This window comes from Rissa tridactyla, chromosome 18 (genome assembly GCF_028500815.1).
Source record: "Rissa tridactyla isolate bRisTri1 chromosome 18, bRisTri1.patW.cur.20221130, whole genome shotgun sequence".
Lineage (NCBI taxonomy): Eukaryota > Metazoa > Chordata > Aves > Charadriiformes > Laridae > Rissa > Rissa tridactyla.
In genome coordinates this window covers 439190-459113 of record NC_071483.1, presented here as the reverse complement: position 1 = coordinate 459113, position 19924 = coordinate 439190, and the positions used below count along the sequence as shown (strand labels likewise).

Sequence of the window (19924 nt, the reverse complement as noted above, 5' to 3'; positions counted from 1 at the left end):
AAAATGTCCCCTTCTAGACCCAGAACACTTGGCTTGGCACCTTCTTGGGCCACCACGCGAAGGTCACGGCTAAGCTTGTGCCCAGGAGCCGGGGATGCCCGAGGCACGTGTGGGGGATCCCCGCGGCCCCTGGCTCGCTCTGTCCCTGCGGGGACCACCCTGGCCCGTGTCCTGGTGCAGCGGCTCTTTCCGAGGGGACAGGATGGGGACAGGCAGGTGTGACGGCAGGGGTGACATGTGGTGGAGAGAGTGGTCCCCAAAGAGGCGCCCGCACAGGGCTCTGTGTGTCACACACCCTTGTGCTTCCCCATCCCACCCGCCTCATGGCAGCCCGGGGCGGGAGGGCACCCACAGAAGGGACAAGTGACATTTGTAACGGAGCCCTTGAAGACCTGACCAGGGACATGTCGCAGTGGGGGGGGGGTCAGGGTCTGCAGGTGGCTCGAGGCCCCGGCTCCCAGCTCTGCTGTGCCAACGCAGCAATGCCGGTGTGCTCCCAGCGCTCCCAGTGCTCCCAGCGTCCCAGAACGCCCCAGTGCTCCCAGAGCTGCCCCAGCCCTTCCCAGTGCCATGGGGGTCTCCCCCTCACCCCAGAGCCCGGCTGGGGGGGGGACCGGGGGCTGCACCCCCAGCCCCACGGCCGGGAGCTGCGTGGGGCAGTGTCCCGGGGGGTTTGGGGGGGTACGTGGGGCCCCGGCGCGGGCGAAGATTCCCGGGGCGGGGTGGGGGGGGCTGCTGCCGGTGCCGCCGGTGCCCCACCCGGCGGCGGTGCCCCCCGGAGCCGGTGCCCCCCCGCAGCCCGGCGCTGCGGCGGGCACTACCGGCGGGCGCTCCCGGCTGCGTTGGCGCACGGCGGCGGCGGCGGCGGCTCGTCCCCGGGCAGGTAGGAGGCGGCGGGGATGGGGGTCCGGGGCGGGGGGGGCAATCGGGGGGCACTGTGAGACCGGGGGGACCGGGGCACCGGCACATACCCAGCCCCCGGGCACGTCCCTCCCCGCCGGCGGCTGCAGAAACCCCCCCCGCCCCGCCACGTCTTATCGGGGATGCTCTGTGCCCCCCTCCCGCTCCGCCACATCTTTACGGGGGTGTCCTTTAATCCACCCCCCCGGGGGGACCTTTCCTTGGGTGTGCCGCCGGCAGCCCCCTTCTCTCCGGGGGTGCCCGGTTTGGGGGAAATCCCCTGTAGCCCCCCCGCCCTGGGAGCATCTTCCCTGGGGGTGCCCAACCACCCTTCCGGAGGTGCCCGCTTTGGGGGGGTCCTTGCAAACCCCTCTCGGGGTGCTGACCCCCCCGGGGGCTTCCCTCCCAGCGGCGGGAGCTGCCCCGGGCAGTGGGGAGGGGGCACAACCCCCCCGGGCAATGGGGCTGGGGGTCGTGCCAGCCCCGGGGGGGCCCGTCTGGGGCCCTTGAGCGGGGTGGGGACGTGCAGATCCTCCCCTGGGCTGCTGGAGTGGGGATGGGGCTGTGATGGGGGGCGATGGAGAGACGCTGTGGGGTCCCGGTCCCGCCTGACTGGGGGTTCCAGCCCTGCTGGGGGGCTCCTCTTGGGGAGTCCTGTTCACCCTGTGATCCCGAAGGAAGGGGGTTCAGGGGTGCTGGGCCCCCTCTCTACCCTGGGTAAGACAGCGGGTGCTCCAGGCTCTGAAGCCCCCCACGCACCCGTGTACCCCCCCGAGCCCATCCTATCCCCACACAGGGGCCACAACATAGCCTGGGGTGGGGGGCAGCGGGTCAAGGTCCCCCCCAGAGCCCCCGGCGTGAGCACCCGGGGTGTGTGGCCAGATGCTGGGCACCCACCCTGGCGTCCTCCCAGCCCCTCTGCGCTCCTCGGGGGTGGCCCCGGCAGGATGGGGTGCTCCGGGTCCCCCAGGGGTGTGAGCACCCTGAGGCAGGGGGGGGATCCCGAGCAAAGACCTGCACCCCCCGGCCCTCCCTGGGGCTCCCGTGCCAGCCAGAGGCATCAAATATTAACGGAGGCAGTGGAGGAGCTGAAAATAACCCTCCCTCCAAGGGAGCTGACCCAGATCCGGCCAGCCCCAAACCTGGGCTGGACCCACAGCCCCAGCCAGCCCACTGCCGGGGCCGAATCCAGCCCCTTCCCCTCCCCCAGGCTGCTCTGCCCTCCTGATGCCAGCTATGTATCGCCTATATATTATGCAAATGAGCTATAAGGACTTATTATGCAAATGCGAGGGGGCTGGCGCTGCCCGACGCTGGGTGGTCCCCGGGGCTGACCCCGACGGCTCAGAGAGGACGGCGGGGATGGAGGGGGCCGCATCGGTGTCCGTGTCCGCCCGTGTGTCCGGGGGCTGCCAGGGAGCGCTGCCCTGTCCCTCTCCCCTCCTGTAGCGCAGAGGGACCCCCCCGAGCCGGGCCAGGCGCCTGCCCTGCTGCAGCGTCGTCCCCGGGACGGCTGGCGTGTCCCAGCGTCATGGGGAAGCAGAACAGCAAACTGCGCCCCGAGATGCTCCAGGACCTGCGGGAAAACACCGAGTTCTCCGACCTGGAGCTGCAGGGCTGGTACAAGGGCTTCCTGAAGGACTGTCCCTCCGGCATCCTCAACGTGGAGGAGTTCAAGAAGATCTACGCCAACTTCTTCCCCTATGGCGACGCCTCCAAGTTCGCCGAGCATGTCTTCCGCACCTTCGACACCAACGGCGATGGCACCATCGACTTCCGAGAGTTCATCATCGCCCTGAGCGTCACCTCCCGCGGGAAGCTGGAGCAGAAGCTCATGTGGGCCTTCAGCATGTACGACCTGGACGGCAACGGCTACATCAGCCGGGAGGAGATGCTGGAGATCGTGCAGGTACCGGGCTCCCTTGCCCCGCTGCGGCCCCTGGTGTGTGGTCCCGTGTGTCACCTTGGTGTGACGGTGGCCGTCGCCTCCCGGGATGCAGACAGGACCCTGCGTCACCCCCTGTGCAAGGCTTGACAGGAGCCTGTCGCTGCCTGCAGAGAGCCACTCACTGTGCTCTGCAGGGATCAGCCTATCCCGGGCATCCCCTGGTCCTTCCCTGTCCTGGGGACACCCCTTTGTCACCCCATCAGCCTGCTGGCCCCACTCGCCGCGGTCCTGGGGAGGGCTGGGTGTGCGCAGCCGTCCCTGAGCGCCCCGGGGCGGAGGGACATGTTGTTGGCAGAGCGACAGGAGATGCTCTCCTTGCCCAAACTGCGACCTGGTGGCATCGGAAGGTGACTGTCGAGGCCGTTGGGTGGCATCTCGGTGGGCATCCCCTCCCTGCAGGAGCGGCTCCAGCAGCCTCCCGCAGCCGGGTTGTTCGCCTGGGGCTGCCGCCGGCATCCACAGCTAAAGCCCAGCTAAAGCCCCCCGTAACCTGATGGCACCGGGAGGGTGTTAAACGCCATTCCCAGGGCAGCGAAGCCCAGAGCTCCGTCCCCCGTCTCAGGTGGGTGATGACAGGGACCCACCTCGCACCCACCCTCATCCCCGTCTCCCTCTCCCAGGCCATCTACAAAATGGTCTCCTCTGTGATGAACATGCCTGAAGATGAATCGACTCCGGAGAAAAGAACGGAAAAAATCTTCCGACAGATGGATACTAATAACGACGGTAAATGAGAGGAGATGGAGGGGATTAAGGGAAAGGTCTCATGGCTAAATCTGGGGGTCTTAGAAGGAGCCGCACGCACGCTGATTAAATGGCTCACGTCCGTCGGCGTGGCCGGGGGGAGCCCCGGCAGCCGGAGGGGCTCAGGGGGCTCCCGCGGCCGGGACCGGACCCCAGGGGTGCTCATCCCGGGCAGGTGGGCGTCCGTGGTGCGTGCCGGGAGGTCTCCGGTCCCGTGTGCGCACCCCGGGTAGGGTGGTGGCCACCACGCTGAGACGTGTGTCCCCCCCGCAGGCAAGCTCTCGCTGGAGGAGTTCATCAAAGGTGCCAAGAGCGACCCGTCCATCGTGCGCCTGCTGCAGTGCGACCCCAGCGGCGCCGTGCAGCTCTGAGCCCCACAGACCCCCACAGCACCCCACAGCCCCCCACCATCGCCCCACCCTGCAGTCGGCCACCACCGCTGTCCCCTGCCCTGCGGCCCCCGCCACCGAGCCCCCCACGGCCCCCCATGGGGAAAGAGCTGGAGCCCGGCTGAGGCTGGGGCAAGGGGGAGCCGAGGGGGGACAGTGCCCATTGCCGGGGGGGCTCCTGCCCTGGCTCGACCGGCGGAAGGATGGAGGCAGGGTCTGCCCCGAGCGAGGACGGTCCCCCACCAGCGTCGGGGACTCGGAGCAGGGGGACAGCCCAGCCCGGTGGGAAAGGCTGGTGGTGAAGCCACCGCTGCATCTCCGGTGGGCGCAGGGGACAAAGACCCGGGGGCTCAGGGGCCCCCCAGCACCCCCCACGCATGCACACACTGCCACGGCCGCGGGGCCGGGCCAGCCCCTTCCCCACAGCCCCACGGCTGGCACACGGGTGGGGGCCGCGGGGAGGGGACACGCTTCTGGTCTTTTAATACCTGCAGAATAAAGTTTGTGTCAGTGCAGTCAGCGGTGGGAAAGGGACCGTCGACGCCGAGGGGAAAGTTTCTCCCCGCAGGGTCCAGATCCAGCCCAGTCGCCTCCCTCACCGCAGCCCCAGGCAGCCCGAGGCCATGGGGACGGGCTCACAGGTCCCGGATGGCGGCGTCCAGGGGATGTGTCCACCCGATAACCGGGCTGGGGGGCAGCCGGGTCCCGCCGTGGGGCTGTGCAGATGCTGGGGCAGGGCAGGGCTGCCATCCGTGGGGCTGGCCCTCGAGCCCTGCTCAGAGCCGGGCCGTTTCCACACTGTCCAGCCTCAGCAAGCCCAGGCACTGCCCGGGGTCAGGGCTCTCCACGGGGGCTGCCTGCAAGGAGACCTGCAAGCCAGAGAGACTGCTGAGAGCGGGACCGGGGGCCGAGAGCTTTGGGCTGGCAAGTCCTACCCCTATCCCGGAGCCCCCGAGCCCAGACGGGTCCGTCCCTGCATGGGAGCGGGTCGGTGCCGAGCCCGGGGACCAGGAGTCACCTTCCTGCGGTGCGCCCCGCGGCAGCAGCAGCCGAGGCGGAGCAGGTCGAGGGTGAGCAGGAGGCAGCGGGTGCCGAAGATGATCTCCATGGAGTCGAGCAGGAGGGAGATGGCCCAGAGGGACAGCGTGGAGCTCTGCGGACACACGGGGCATGGGGTCCCCGCACGCCCCCCCCATCCCCAGTGCTGGCACCCACAGCCCACGGGGGACTCACGTAGACACGGGTGGGATCGAAGGGACACTCGCGGGAGATGGGGGCAAGGGTGATGTCGCTGACGGCGCAGGGGGCCAGCAGCGCCCGGCCCTGGCTACCCAGCGTCAGCCCAATGGAGACGGCCAGCCCCAGCAGGCAGCACAGGCAGCCCAGGCTGCTGCCGGCGCTCAGGGCGAAAACCGCCCATTTCTGCAGCCGGAGAGAGAAGAGGCAGCACGGCGAGGCAGGGCCGTGCACAGCCGCCTGTCCAGGCCCCCCCGGGGACAGTCCCCGAGCGAGGGGACGTGGCGGCTGTGCACGCTCCGCGGGATGGCTGCCGCCTGCCGGGTGCTGGGCGAGGGGCTGCGGGGCCGGGGGTGCTTACGAGGGCGGCGGGGGCGAGGTACCGGGACAGCATGAGGGCAGCAATTCCACAGGAGATGGTCTGCGAGGAAGCGCGGGGAGGTCAGCGATGCCTGGTGCTCGCCCAACCCAGGGACGTCAGTCCCCTTTCCCTGTTGACATTGTCCCTGAAAGCTTACCCGGCCAATTCGGCATCATGGGGGGCAGTGCTTCATCTCCCCCAGCCTCCACCCAAAATCCCTGTGCGTTTAACCCCCCCGCTTTGTGCTAGAAAGGCTTATTTCGAGCAGGGAAGGGGAGATGGAGCAGTGCCCATCCCACATCCTCCCGCATCCTACCTCCTGCCCACCCTGCATCCATCCCACATCCATCCCACATCCATCCCGCATCCTCCCGCGTCCCACCTCCTGCCCACCCTCCATATATCTGCATCTACCCCAGATGCACCCCATGGCCCCCGGTACCAGCAGCGCGGAGATGACGGAGGCGGCGTTGGCGACAGCGTACTGCAGGGAGATGGCGTCCCGGGCGTTGACCACGAAGCGGAGGACGGTGCCGTGGACGAGGGCGCCGGTGATGAAGTTGAGGTGCCCGATGATGAGGAGGATGAGGCCCGTTTTCATGAGGACTCTTTGGTGGCTGCCGGGATCGAGGTGTCCTGAGATGGAGGGGAGAGGAGGGATGGGCGAGGAGGCTGCACGGTGTGAGGTGCCCGGCACCGAGCTGTCCCTCCTGCCCTTGCACCACACTCAGCACAGGCAGGGGACATTTGGGGACAGCCCCAGAGGATGTGCCCCGTGCTGGTGGGGGGATGGTGCAGGAGGCAACGTGGTGGCAGCCACTGGTAGCCCAGGTATGCAAACCACTGCTCCAGCCGGCTCTCCTGGGACCAGGGTGGCAGAGCGGGACCAGCGGCCACGGGGACAGGCGTCTCTGATGGGGCTGGGGAGGGATGGGATCCCCGGAGCGATGAGGAAGCTCTGGGGAGAGCAGCTGCCCCTCGACGACGGCTCCAGCGCTGGCTCTCGGTGTCTGAGGAGTGACCGCAGCACCACTGGGGCTGTTCCACCATCGGGACCCCCCCCCGGGTGGGTCTCCTGCCGTCACCCGGGTGCTCAGCCCAGCTCCGTCCCTGCCCCTCGGCTCCCCGCCCTCCCTCCCTGCCTCAGTTTCCCTGCCGGAAGGCAGCGCTGGAGCCACGGACAGCACTGGGGCACCCTCCCATCGCAATCACCACACCAGACCCAGACTCACCCACTTGACACATCTTCGTTGGGCCGGGATCCGGCCGTCGGAGCCCCTGGATGCTCCCGGGACCAGCTCTGCCTTCAGCCCCCGGGTTGGCAGCCGGATCCATCAGGGCGGGGAGTGGGACCAGGCCACCGGAGGAGCTCGCCTGCTGCACCCCACCGCCACTCCAGTTCCTGTCGGACCAGCTCCCCAGGACGAACAAAGGGATAACTCCACCTTCGCCTGCCTCCGCCGAGGGGAAGCGCAGCCCTGTCCCCACCCCTGCGCTCCCCTTGCTGCCGAGCCGGCGGCCATGCTGTGCCGATACACCACACCACGCTGCCTCGTCCCCTGCCCCAGCCATCACCGCCACCTCCGCCTCCCCAGCACGCACGGGTCGAACACCCTAAAGCGGTGGCGGCAGACTGGGATCAGGCCAGGCAGGTCCAAGGGCTGAGGGTCTGGGAAGGGGAAGCCCCTGGGGGTGGGATGCTGCTGGACCAGAGACCAGCATCGTCAGGTACCAGGGATGGACCCGCACAGAGAGGGAAAAGCAGAGGGGTCAGGGCTGGCGCTGACCTCCCAGAAGGTGACTCAGGAGCCAGTTTGGTGGCAAACGCCCAAATGAAGCTTCCAAGGGAAGTTACTGACAGCAAGAGAGAGCGAGGGGCGGGGGACAAGGGCTTGCCGAGGCGGCTGCGCGAAGAGCAGCCCAGCCCTGCTCACGCGGGGGTGCTTTGGGCAGCCCTCCCTCGCTCACGGGACGTCCTTGTTAAGCGACGCTCTCTGCAAAGCTCGTTACAGACATGAGGCACCAACAATTTAATTACAGGGACAGCAACGCAGTCCTGGCTCCCGGGACGGGTCTGGGGAAGGGCTTGGTCCAGGCAGAGGCTCAAAGACACTTGTCCCTAACACCCGGCCCGAGCCACCGGCCCAGCCCTCGGCCTCCTCGGAGCCCTTGCACCCAGCGGCGCCAGGAATTGGGCTCAGCGCAGCATCAGTGCCCATCCTTCCCCTCCCCGAACCCGTCCGCAGCTCTGCCGCCCAGGGAGCGGGGAGAACTGACACAGCTCCGCTTCGGGACAAAGCAGGTCTGGCCACCGCAGCCCTGCCCGGCACCGCGCCGTCCCCGTCCCCTTGTCACACCCCCTCCCCAGAGGCAGAAGAGGAGATGCCCCCATTTTCCCCGTGCCTTGGGCTGGGGCAGCGTTTACAAACGGCTGAGCAAAGGGCAAAGGCAGGCAGAGGATTTCACCGTGCACCTTGGGAAAGGAGGAGCTGGATGCGAGTCGAATGACAACCAGAGTCTTTATTCAAATAGTCCCTTAGGATGTTTGCAGACATACAGACACACGTACATATTTACACTCTTACGCACCTCACAGAGCTTGAACCAATAAATTAAAACAAAAAGAGGGCGGGGGATATTTTTTTTTTTTCCTTTTTCTTTTTTGTCACGTAAGAAACAGCAGCTCCCCGAGGCGAGGCTGGGGAGCCAGCTGGAGAATCGCAGACAGAAGCCAACACGGACACAACCCTGCCCCAAAAGATGCAATGACAGCGAGTGTGCTTTTCACAGCCGGAGGCCACTTCATACTCTGGCTTCGATGCACTCCAGCTTGACCATTTCATCCAGCCTGCAGCCCTCGGCTTGGGCACAGTGGCTCAGGTGGGCACTTGGGCTCTCGGCACCTCTAGCTCTGGGGGTCTGTGGGCAGCCCGCGGCAGTCTGAGAGTGGGGGGAGTCGCATTCGTCCGAGGTAATGTCTGGCACGTCGTCCGACTGGCTGTCGGAGCTCTCCAGGTCGCTCCGTATGCTCTCAGGCTGGGCCAGGGTGATGTCCCAGGTTTTGCTGGCAATGCAGTCCTTTTGCTCACAGCTTTGGTGTGTGCACGTCTGCTCCTGCTCACCCTCCTCTTCCTCCTCCTCCTCCTCTTCCTCATTCTCTGCCATGTGGGTGTGGACGTGCAGAGAGTCCTCCGTACTGCTGCCGCTGGCCAGCTGGTAGTGACTTGGTTTGGCTTCGATGTCCACCTGGATCTCCATGTTATTGCACTCCCTGCAGAGACAAGCACCAGTGCGTTGCTGGGCAGTTACTGGGTTCGACTGGGTCCCCAGCGGGCACTGCATCACTGTACCGGGAAGACCGCGCTTCCCAGACACGAGCAAGATGCTGCTCATCACCCCACGGCATCGGGGAAACAACAGCACTCGCTGCTCAGCCGAGTTCACCCCCAGGCTGTGAGCCAGGAACTGAACTGGGAAAGCACCAGAGTCTCCGCGAGTAGCCAGGAACAGACCTCGAGGGTCCTGGGCTGCAGATCCCCTCAGCCTTCACACCACCCATGCATGGAGGCTGCTCCCAGATTATCCCAGTCCTCCTCCTGTGTGAGTAAAGGGATCGATCCACTTGCCCGCTCCGGAAGCGCAGGCTGGTACAACTCCAGTCACCTCGCCACCCCCAGCAGCGCCTCACAGAGCACAGATTCTTCCAGGACACCCACTACCAACACTCTTCTCACCATCGCATGTCCTCCTACCTGTCCTGGGGGTTGTAGGAGCTGATGATGGAACCAGCCATGGCTCGAGTGCTGGCGTTGTCGCTGATAGCCCCTAAGCTGACCGAGTCTTTGGGGAAAATCTCCTTCTGGACATCTGCCTGAACTTCTAGCCTGCAAGAGAGGAAGATTCCTCAGAAACGCCTTAGATGGTCTCCGAGGAGCACCAACCAGTCACCGTTCATCACGGGAAAGCAAGAGAGCCCTCTGTGCCGGCTGAGCTCGGCATGACGTTTAACCCCAATGGTTCCTCTCATTTAGTCTCATTTTTGGCTCCATTTAGGTGAACCCATTCTGTTTTCCATGACGAAGGTAAAGTTGTGTTTATATGTATGACTCACGCAATTCCTGTGAAGAACAGATTTCCACAGATCTAGCGCACAGCCATGATTATATCCTGGCTGCCGTATCAACACGCGTCTCTAATTACCCAGCAAACTGACTCACAGGCAAGTTTGGAGGAAAACTGTGGTGTAACCTTCCGACTTGGAAAGCAGCGACCCTGCTTGCTGTAGGCCACCAAAGAACAGGAAACATCAAAACCCGTAGGCCGGGACAAGGGGACTGGAAGATCTTTAAGCAGGCCACGGAGGCACCTCTGCGCTCTTCCCAATTAACCTGAAGCATCAGCTCCGCAGTTTCAAGGAGCTCAGTAGGGACAGAAGCTTATCTTTTGTCCTCCTTGCAAGAACCAGCCTAGCACTGGCTCCAGAAGTAGCCTGGCCTGCTGGGACTAGTTATTCTACAACAGAGTAAGAAGTAAAAATACTAGGACGTGACTCCCAAGGCAAAGAAGGATGGCTCACAGTCACTGAGCTCCCCAAAATAAGTATGCTCGACCAGCACAGGTCTTGGGCGCCGCTGCCCTGTTCTTGCTGTGCCCGTGAGCTCGGTTACCTGCTGTACTTCCCCTTGCCTCCCGAGAGGACACCACCGCTGAGGGTGCCGCCCGAGAGGGCGGCGAAGCTGGCCGTCTCGCTGTAGTTGCCCTGCATCACGCTGAGCCCGTCGGTGGGGCTGCCGCTGGTGCTCAGCACACTGGTCAGACCCTCAATGCTGCTTTCGCCAATGCTGGGGTTCTTCAGGGCTCGCCAGGCGTCAGCCACTGCGGGGAAGAACGGCACAGGAATTGGGATCAGCGAGGGAACCGTCGGGCTGTGGTGGAGTTGGCAGGGCTGGGGGTCAGCGCCTGTCTCAGCCTGCCTCTTCCAGGGCAACCAAGAGCTGAGGTTTTGCTCACCAGCAGAAGACCGAAGGAAAACCCAGCAAGAGAGAGATGTTCGGATTTGGGAAACGTTAAGCCCCGCTGCCATTTCATTACAAGAGGCAACGCCAGGGTCTTGCTTCACCCCCTTCCCTTCACCAGTTATCACACAGTACCTGTGATTGGTCCGTCGTCTTCGTCAAACTCGATTTTCACACCCTTTCCATTGGCGGTGCTCACTCCACAGCCACCGCCCCGGCACAGCGAGATGGGCACAACGCCGTAGACGTAAGCCAGCATGATGGGGACTCCAATTCCTGGAGAGTGGGATGCCCTGAGTTAAGAGGAGCTTAAGGCTGAGCTGTGCTGGGCAGACAGAAGGGACTCTTTGGGGCAGGGACTCTCCCAGTTGCGTTTGCTCTGCTTTTAACACAGAAAGGTCCTAGTTTACAAGAGACAGACGGTGGAGGAGCCCTTCATTTGTGCTGCTGCAGTGCAGAACGAGGGAACCCCAGGAGCACAGACAGCCCCAGCTGAACCCCCAAGACATCAGCCACCAAACCAGTGGGTGGGTAAGAGACAGCTCTGTGTGCCGAGGGACTCCACTACGGGCTGCGGCACGGGCAGCGGGGGTCCAGGACAAATCCAGCACCTGAGGACACGCAAGCGGGATGTGACACGCAGGGACGTGCCCAGACGAGCACAGGGCAGCAGTCTGCAAACCGCCCTTCGGCGATCCCCCCACCTCCCAGGGCTGGGCTACCCATCTGTCTCGGTGACTACTGGCCCACCAGAAGGGAAAGGGACTGTGCCCACTTACCAACACTGACAGCGGCGATGACTGGAGAGGCGATGACAGACAGGGTGACCCCACCAGTAATGGCCAAGTTCCTCTTGTGCTTAGAGGTTTTCTTTCCCTCGTACCTGCTGTGGATCTGGTGGAAGGAGAAGCACCAGGTGAGAACGGAGCCCAGCCATGAGCACATACCAGCAAAAGACATTAATAAGCTTGTGTTTTTACAGCCTTGTCAGCAGCATTAGTCCGTAAAGAACCTCATCTTGACCACAGATCTCCTCACAGACCAGATCTAGCAGGTGGGTCTGTGTTTAAGAAAAGGCAGCAGCTACAAAGACAGTGCTGACAGGCCATTTCTTCCCTCTCCGCGCCTCTTTATCAGCGCAGACACACAACAGCATGACGCGCTTTGGGGCAGCAGGTCAGCATCGAAACACGAGCGACTTGTGCAAGTCCAGCCACTGTCCCGTAGAGCCCATCATCAGGCTTAAAATGACCAGGATTCTCCTTGGCTGCTGCTGGTTCGAGGCAGAGGCACAAGAGCAACGCAAAATGCGTGTGAGAGGACTTCAGCCCGAAGGGCTATCAGCCACCACCTTCCCTCTCCCCACACAAAGCCCAGGAGATAAGACAAGGTTTAGAAGAGACAACTGAGTCTTGGTTCTATGACAAGATCCACCCTTCATATCAGCTCTAAATTTCTGGTCGGATGCCTTGAGTACGGAGAACGCCCCAAACCCTTCAGCTCCAGCCTTCTGCTCTCCACACTCACCTTCCTCCCCACGTACACGGGGATGCCAATGACCATGGCAGGGATGGCAATGCCAGCGATGAGGGAAATGCCTACAGGAGCGCCGATCAACGTGCCCAGCTGCCAGAGAATCTTCTTTTTACGACTCCATGGCTTTTTGCCCCAGAATGTACAGCCAGAGGGGCTTAATGGAAGGGAAAAAAAAAATTTAAAAAATGGCATTAACACCACAGCAATTCCTCAGCGCTCCTGAGAACCGCAAGTTCGACTTCCACGTGAACAAAACCCAAAACTTGGGAAGTGGTTAAACAACATTAAAAAAAAAGGCTTTCCCTCTTTTTTTCCCCCCCATCAAGACTAATTTCCTCATTAAGGTGATTATCACGCCACCGGGATTATGTTTAATATCCGATACGCTAAGTGTTCTCAAATGCAACTGTATCAGGAGGAGCTTTTCTCGGTGCGGAAGAGCATCCTCCTGCTGTGATGTGGGGAGAAAGTTCAGCTCTCCGGGTCAGAAAGAAGAAAGTTTTAGTGACTGATTGGAAAGTCAGGAGGATGAAAGGCCCACGCAAGAACTGAGCTCCTCCAACCAGCCTCAGAGAAGCTCGTGCTACCCCACGGGCAGGACCTCGGCGTCCCACTCCCCTCCTCACCTGAGGTAATGCAGATCCGAGATCTCCTTCATGCAGAGCCAGCAGAACTCGCAGCCACACACCGCGCAGGTCATATGGTTACAGCTCCCGTCGTTCATCTTGATGATGTACGCGCTGCAGCGCGGACACGGCTTGATGTCGTCAGCTACGGGGAGGAAGCACGGGATTGAGTTGGACTCTGCTGCCAGCATGAAGAATCAACGAGGGGGGTCTCGTTACGGATTGAAACTCTTGTTTTCTGCGCGGGCAGAAGGCCTCCGCTCACCACAGACAAAGCAGGGACGGCTGTGCCTTTAGTTTATCTTCAGAGCGAGACGATAACATTGATGAGAGAGATCCCACCAAAGCCATTCGCCCAGACAGCGGGGACTGAGAACAGCAGTCACTTTTACAAGCTTTTTCTAGCCTTAAATGGGATGTATTCCAGAACACGCTTAAATGCTGGGAACAAGTCCTACCTGCCCTGTGCTAACCAAGGCAACAGCGCAAGAACGAACCATTATTAAATTGCTCCACTGAGGTGATTCACAAGCCAAGAACAACACAACGATCGGGAGAAGGCGGCATCGGAGAAACTCCGAACCTGGCCCTCAAAAGCAGCCACAAGGGGAATGGGGTCTGTGCTGCCGGCGGGGGGCCAGCGACGAGGCTGTCAGCCCCCAGGCCCCAGAGTCAGGGTCCTTCATCTCTTCCTTAATGCAAGCGTCGCCTGGTCACAGTTAGGCAACGGCTGCGCTGTGGTTCAGGGCCTTGCTGGCAGCCTCGGCAACACTCGACAATATGAAATCCAGCTGCTGAGAGCAGCTCGCACCTTATTAATCACCACATTGAATCCAGCAAGAACCGGGTGGGGAAAAACCGCTGTCTCAAGAACCTCCCTTTCAGTGGCTGAGTGCTCTTCCTGGCGGGGATCTCCTTTAAAAGGGTGTAAAAACTCAGAAACTATTTTTTGCTTGCCGGCTCGTGCTGCAGGCTGCGGTAGTATCCGTGCTGTCCACCTCTAACTGGGGCACGTTGAACCTCGACATACCACGAAGCCACCTCAGAACCACCCACGACAGCTCCATTCTAAGTAAGCGTATTAACATTTTCGCTCCTGACACAGAAGGAAAAGTAAGGGGGTTTGTTTGGGGGTAGGGCGGGACCTTATGAAATGGCCTCACTGCCCACTTCCAGAGTCAATAATACGGTTATTTTTAACGAACGCTAACTCGGTCGACACAGCAGCTCCTACCAGGCAGCGTGGGAGTCTGTGGGTTGGCATTTCTTCCTGTACCTGACATTACTAACGCCTAACAGCGCGCGGAGCGAGGCTCCCCACGCTCAGCTAGGCACGAAGGCTACTCTTTACTACCGCAGCAGGCAAATTTGAAGCTGTAAGGGTAAAAAGCGCCTATTTGTTCAGGGTTTAGAGCAGCAAGAAGCGAGAACATCCAAGATCAAAAGGGCCACAAGCCTGGCTGGGGCGGATGAGGGGAGGCTGCCGTCACGTGGAAGGACCCAAAGCACATCGTCACCTACTGGTGTGTGTTGCATTTTTGGAGGAGCCCACCGGGCTTGTCCTAACGCACACCAGAAGGGGAAATGACTCTGAGTTTCACCGGTGGCTGCTGGAGACCCTCAGCTGTGCCACGCAGGGCACTGACACCCCCCTGCCCTGACAGGACAGCGCTGGGGACACGGGTGGCTCTTTCTCAGTTTCACGGGGATATTAAAAAACGTGTGAATCCATACCCGGCCCGGATTCCTGTCCGTAACTGAGGCCTGAGGTGTGCTTGGTCCGTACTCGGAGCGCCTGTGCCCGCTGCTGGCGGGCCATGTCGCAGGTTTGGTTGGGATGCCATATCTGTTTGCAGTGATAGCAGAACTCCGTCTGGCAGCCGTCCCTCTCGCAGGTCAGCTTGGGGCAGCTGGCACAGCCGTAGGCAATCACCGCGTAACTGGGGGAGAAGGAAGACATGGGGGGAATTAGCAGAAGACAACGTTATCAAGCTACAGGCCAGTGATCCCTTTAATTCAGCCTGCCCAGGGGCGGCACAGGAGGCTGCCGCTGCCCTGCTCTGCTCCAAGCAGCTGGCTGAGGAGCTGAAGAGCTGCAGACGCTGCAGTGAGAGCTCAGGCGACGCCGAGGGATGTGTGAATTCGCCCACGGAGCCTGCGGGGCAGGTCAGCCCATCTCTCCCATCTCCATCTTTCCGATCACTGTCCGTGCCGCAGCCTGCGCCAGGCAAATTCCTGCTCTCTCCAGTGCTGTGAAATTAAGTAGTGCTAATTGGCTTACTCGGGGCAGATAGCTTTTATACAGACGGCTTACGATACTGAATTCCCTCCTCAACGACTGCTGGCAGTTCTCACTGTCCATCCGCACAGACCAGACCTGCCTTGCCCAGCGCGCCCTGCTGACAGCTCGCTGTTTCTGCCTGTCCAGGCTCCGAGGGGAGGCTCACGCTGCTCGTTCCGGGCACCTGCGGCTAAACAGCCCCCCAGTTCCTTAGGACAGGCATATGGGTGGTTGCAACACGGCCCGGAGGAGTCCAGGAAAGCTGAGGTTGTCCTGGGCACTTCTATCAACTGAATAACTCTAAAAAAAGTGCAGCACCAGGGGTTTCCACGTCTAGCTATCTCAAGAAACAAGCTCTCGTTGATCTCCACGGAATTCCCTGTTTTAAAGAGCAGTGAAGAACAACGCTCTGCCTCCGGAGTAAGCTAAAACCGGAGTAAAACTAACCTAAAGTGTGAGAGAGGGGGGGCCAGGTCCAACCAGCTCGCTTCTGACAGCGGCGTGACGCTCCCAGAAGGAAGTGTGCTCTGCCCACAAAAGTCCAAGCGTCCCCGTCAAGCACCGCCACAGGAAAGCTGGCTTCCAGTCATCTAGGCTGAGGCTCTTTCCACTGGCAGGGGCTGAACCGAGCAATTCCAGAAGCGCCTTCCACTTCTGCGACACCAGTACGGCAAAGGATATTTTTGTTGTTCATCCTCAGTATTTTTGCTAGTGGTCAGAGGAGAATAACTCCTATTTAAGGTTTTATATTTAGAGCTTTGTGTAGCTCGAGTTGTATTGCCTCTTCTTGGAGGCAGCAGCGTGAGAACCGCTGAATGTGTCATACCACAATGATTCATATCCCGTGGGAGTTTGAGCAACTTCATCCTGCCAGGGTACGACATAATCGCCAAAGAAACAACATCTCTGCGCCGAGCGCGGGGCCGGGAGGCACGACGGCAGGGTCTCCTGCATCAACGGCCGCGCGCTCCTGCAGGTGAAGCCAATATTCGAGGAAAGACGGCATACAGACGGTTTGGGAGGGACAAACTTGAGCCACACTCACTCCTATGCATCTTCTCTAGAGAAGATCCCATGAAGCATCCTTACCCCGCCACTATCATACAGCCAAAGACTCACCCGTGGCACCAAAAAAAAAAGCCTCATCTGCCCAGCTGTGTTACCACACGCTGCTATTTCAAACCATAACAGAGGGCCAGGAAAGCTCAGTGTAACAGATTAAGCAACCGCATGCTCCAAATTAGCCCCTCGCTAGAGATGTAGGGTGTGGGGCTTTTTTAAGACACTGGAGCAAATCCTATGAGAAATGAGAATCGTCACCATTTATATTTTATTCCTAGAGCCGAAATGACAAATACCATGAACAAGCCCACAGCTGTGGGGAAACAAACTGCGTGACCGTCTATTAGGGAAAAATAACACATCTCCGAGTTCAAGGTCAACTAGAAAGAGGCTGTTGGAGCGATGTGCTTAACACCAGCCACGACAGCATCCGGATGGGCAGCACACGCCCCCTCTTCACCTGACCTCGGACACATCACTGCCTTAAGCAGCCCCAGCAGATGGAAAGGGAAACTGACTTCTCCCGACGCAGCAAGGACAGCGAGCGTCTTCCCGAGAGCCCAGGAATCGCACAGCATCATTCCCAGCCTGCTCCTTGGATGGCCGGGAGTTGTCTCCATCCCTCCTCCGGCAGTTCCGTGGGGGTCAGAGCCTCACCCGTCGCCTCCTGCCTCATTCACCCAGCTCAGCCTACACAGCTGCGTTTCTTTCAAGGTTCCGTTATTCTCCCAAGCTTCTAGGAGAGATGCAGTGTGACAAACACTAGACAGCGATGCCACCTGATCATAGCAGGGGGAAAAAAAAAAAGAAAAAAAAAACGCTGCAAACATAGAAAATGATTTGTATTGCGACTGATGGCGCATCAATTGACCGGTGTTTCCATGGCAACATGCACCGGTGTTGTGTTGGTCTTCCTCCTCCTCCTCCCCAGCAGCACAACCAAGCTCTTTCATTTACGAAAGACTGCGGTACACATGGAAAAGGCACAGGATGCTGCGTGCCACACGCCCAGGGTTTTGTCCGCCATCCCCCAGCAGCCCCTCGCTGCCGTCACCTCGGCGGTGGGTGACACCCAGTGCCGAGCATCGCCGTGTCCCCAGCCCTATGCTCCAACTCGGTACACCGGCACTACTACGGTGGGAAAGCCCGCTGTAAATAATTCATACCCTGATTTTACATAAGCACAGCGACACAAGCTCGCTGGGAAGAATGAATAGTGTGATTAATTCCTCTCCCTGACAGAGGGCTGATTCCAACAGCCTTTGTTCGAGTGCCGCAGACACACTGGCAGCACTGGTCCATGAGAGCTGCCTGGTCTCCAGCAGCCCCAGGGTCACTTCTTGCTTCTGCTGGGCAGCCCAGAGGAGGATGCTCGTGCCCGTCGCCTGTCTGCCCTCGCAGGCTGACCAGGGAGGAGGCTTTTTCTCACACAAAGAGCTGTGTGTGACACCGGTCTGCCCAAAGCCACGGCCGGAGCAGACTCAGCCTGGGCTACTGTTGAAGAGACAACACCCTCCAGGCCGGGCTGGGACCGGCTCCTTCCAACCAGACAGCCTGGGTGACGTACGTTGCGTTTACACCTTATCCTGAACACAGATAAATATCACAGCAGCCAAAGAGCTGAGATTCGGTAAGCAGGAACCGGATTTTCTCTAGCTGGTTAACAGCAGGGGCATTCCCATTCCCTCTGGTGTTGCTCTCTGGGCAGCATAACCTCCTCCAGCCTCCCTGATCCCATCCCTAGTGACACAGAAATATCAAGATCTAGCACTCATCTTGCTTCAGAAAGGAGCAAAGCTGTTGTTCGCTGTTAACGTGTCCCTCTGAAAAAACAAGCCCTTGCACAGGGATGCTCAGAGGCTGCGAAATGGGTAACCTGAGCCAGGTTAGCCGATTTGCATAGAAAGGCTGCTACAATGCTCTGATTAAATCTTCACAACCCTCCCACCACACTTTCCGTTCCGACTACTAGGTCAAACTTTCCTTTCATGTTCTCGCTACCCAGAATTGCGATCCAAGCTGAGCTATAGCTAAACTTCACAGCACTTCTCTAAGTTTCCCGAACAAAGCCCTTTTCCAGGCAGCTTTGGCTTATGCTCAAACAGAAACCTCACAGAGTTCATTTGAAGGAAAGGAGAAGAGAAAATGAAAGCAACACACAGATAACTACAAAGTCATCAAGCTTGGCTGGGCTGACTTCTGGACAGACATTTCCTCACTTGGGCAATGGATAATGAGTCAACATCACTCCTCTGTGCCATCTATTCATGTCCTCACTGGGAAAAAGTGACCGTTTACGGTTCCTTCTTCCCCACCGTGGAAGCTGCAGGGTGTCCCCATGCTCTGTCCCCACGGCTTGCAGCAATACACGCGGCCGGGAAACTCCACGCTTCCCATTTGTGCAGAAAAAAAGCTTTCTTTTAAATTAGGGAAACGATGGCTCAGCTAAAACCCCCTTCAAGTCCTATCACTCATACCCAATTCGTATTTCCACAATCCCCAAGGTCAAATCCTAGTGCTCTGGCAAGGTAACAGGGACAGACAGAGTGTCATTTTGGTACCCAAGCCCCACCAACTGTCCTGAAGAGACTGCTGACAAGCAAGCAGAGAACACCTGCAATGAGGGCTCTCCATGGGGCTCAGCAGGACCAGAAGTGTGTGTCAGCAGCAGCAGCACCTCACTGGGGGGGAGCACCCCCCCGTGCTGTCCTGGGACCCAGGTGGGGACAGGGAGCACCCCAGCAGGACAGTGGGTGGGATGCCATCCCCACGACCTGCTGGGGATGGGCAGCACCCCACCAGGGTGGGGGTCTCCCTTCCCTGAGCCATCCCAGGACACACGGATGGAGCAGCACCCTATGGGGACAGCGGGTCCCTGCTCCCCAGGCTGTCCCAGGACGGATGGATGGGACAACACCCTATAGGGACAACGGGTTCCCCCCCTCCCCAGGCGTCCCAGGACGGAGGGGACCGCACCCTGCGGGGACAGCGGGTCCCCTCCCTCCCCAGGTGCCCCCGACGAGAGGGGACAGCACCGCCCCGGGACTCACCCGCAGTCGGGGGCCGGGCACCAGCGGCAGTCGGGGTCGGCGGCGAGGCAGCGGCGCAGCATGAACTCCTCGTACTTGGCGACGAGGTGCGGGGAGTCGCGGAGGAGGCGGCGGATGTCGGCGGGGTTGAGGCGCTCGCTGCACTCGGGGCAGCAGATGTTGACGCGGGACTCGGTGATCTCGATGCGGAGGTACTGCCGCAGGCAGGCCCCGCACGACCGGTGCGGACACGACAGCAACCGGGGGGCGTTCTCCGCCGGCTGCCGCACCAGGCACAGCGGGCACTCCAGCTCCTCTTCGCCGCCACCCTCCGGGACCACCGGGGCTTCCTCGAGGGGCGGCGGAGGCGGCGGCGGCGGCGGCGGCGGCGGCGGCGGCGGGGCTGGCGGGGCGGCGGGAGGCGGCGGCGGGGCGGCGGGAGGCGGCTCGGCCTTGGCGCGGCGGCGGCCGCCGGCGGCGGAGGCGGCGGCGGCGGAGAAGACGCTCTGGAAGGAGAGGCGGCGGCGGCGACCGGGCTTCGGGCACTTGGCGGCGGCCGAGTGGATGGAGGAGGAGCGCGGCGATTCAGAGTCCCGCTCGGAGCCCATGGCGACCGGCGCCGGTGGCTGCCAATCGACGGTGTCGGCCTGCGGTGAGGGTCGTTCCGGGGATCGGGGGGGCTCCGGGCACCGCGTCCCGCCCGGTGCTGCCTCCGCCGCGCTGCAACGACAGCGGCCCCGCCGCCGGTGAGCGCGGCCCCGCCCCGCCCCGCCCCGCCCACTGCGCATGCGCCGCGC

The 19924-nt window shown here is 61.2% G+C and overlaps 3 protein-coding genes across 4 annotated transcripts; 1 reads left to right on the top strand and 2 right to left on the bottom strand.

Annotated features, from left to right (window-relative positions):
• The first annotated feature begins 1938 nt into the window (after positions 1 to 1938).
• Positions 1939 to 4026, top strand: HPCA (hippocalcin). Of its 2 annotated transcripts, none has more exons than XM_054223683.1 (3): positions 1939 to 2591; positions 3467 to 3574; positions 3866 to 4026. In XM_054223683.1, the coding sequence occupies exons 1-3, from the start codon at positions 2432 to 2434 to the stop codon at positions 3961 to 3963; spliced, it is 366 nt and encodes a 121-aa protein (XP_054079658.1). In that variant the 5' UTR covers positions 1939 to 2431; the 3' UTR covers positions 3964 to 4026. The 2 variants fall into 2 exon arrangements, with proteins under 2 accessions (XP_054079658.1, XP_054079657.1); XM_054223682.1 differs by having other exon boundaries at positions 1939 to 2809; positions 3469 to 3574.
• Positions 4027 to 4757: 731 nt separating this feature from the next.
• On the bottom strand, positions 4758 to 6823 carry TMEM54 (transmembrane protein 54). Its single transcript, XM_054223355.1, has 6 exons — positions 6811 to 6823; positions 6021 to 6214; positions 5579 to 5638; positions 5215 to 5403; positions 5000 to 5134; positions 4758 to 4850 (listed from the first exon to the last, which is right to left on the bottom strand). Exons 1-6 carry the CDS (start codon positions 6821 to 6823, stop codon positions 4758 to 4760), a joined length of 684 nt encoding a protein of 227 aa, XP_054079330.1.
• Positions 6824 to 8078: 1255 nt separating this feature from the next.
• On the bottom strand, positions 8079 to 19889 carry RNF19B (ring finger protein 19B). The gene is made up of 9 exons (XM_054223348.1): positions 19149 to 19889; positions 14490 to 14695; positions 12756 to 12900; positions 12121 to 12283; positions 11373 to 11487; positions 10729 to 10869; positions 10246 to 10453; positions 9331 to 9462; positions 8079 to 8849 (listed from the first exon to the last, which is right to left on the bottom strand). The coding sequence occupies exons 1-9, from the start codon at positions 19733 to 19735 to the stop codon at positions 8381 to 8383; spliced, it is 2166 nt and encodes a 721-aa protein (XP_054079323.1). The 5' UTR covers positions 19736 to 19889; the 3' UTR covers positions 8079 to 8380.
• Between the last annotated feature and the right edge of the window lie 35 nt (positions 19890 to 19924).

Coding starts and splice junctions, on each gene's coding strand:
- TMEM54 (XM_054223355.1), bottom strand. Junction 5,135..5,214: donor TCGATCCCACCCGTGTCTAC/GTGAGTCCCCCG, acceptor GTGTGTCCGCAG/AGCTCCACGCTGTCCCTCTG. Junction 4,851..4,999: donor GCGGGGCGCACCGCAGGAAG/GTGACTCCTGGT, acceptor TCTGGCTTGCAG/GTCTCCTTGCAGGCAGCCCC.
- RNF19B (XM_054223348.1), bottom strand. CDS start 19,735: ATGGGCTCCGAGCGGGACTCTGAATCGCCGCGCTCCTCCTCCATCCAC. Junction 10,870..11,372: donor CATCGCCGCTGTCAGTGTTG/GTAAGTGGGCAC, acceptor CCCACTCTCCAG/GAATTGGAGTCCCCATCATG. Junction 9,463..10,245: donor GGCAAGGGGAAGTACAGCAG/GTAACCGAGCTC, acceptor CCTCTCTTGCAG/GCTAGAAGTTCAGGCAGATG.
- HPCA (XM_054223682.1), top strand. CDS start 2,432: ATGGGGAAGCAGAACAGCAAACTGCGCCCCGAGATGCTCCAGGACCTG. Junction 2,810..3,468: donor AGATGCTGGAGATCGTGCAG/GTACCGGGCTCC, acceptor TCCCTCTCCCAG/GCCATCTACAAAATGGTCTC. Junction 3,575..3,865: donor GATGGATACTAATAACGACG/GTAAATGAGAGG, acceptor TCCCCCCCGCAG/GCAAGCTCTCGCTGGAGGAG.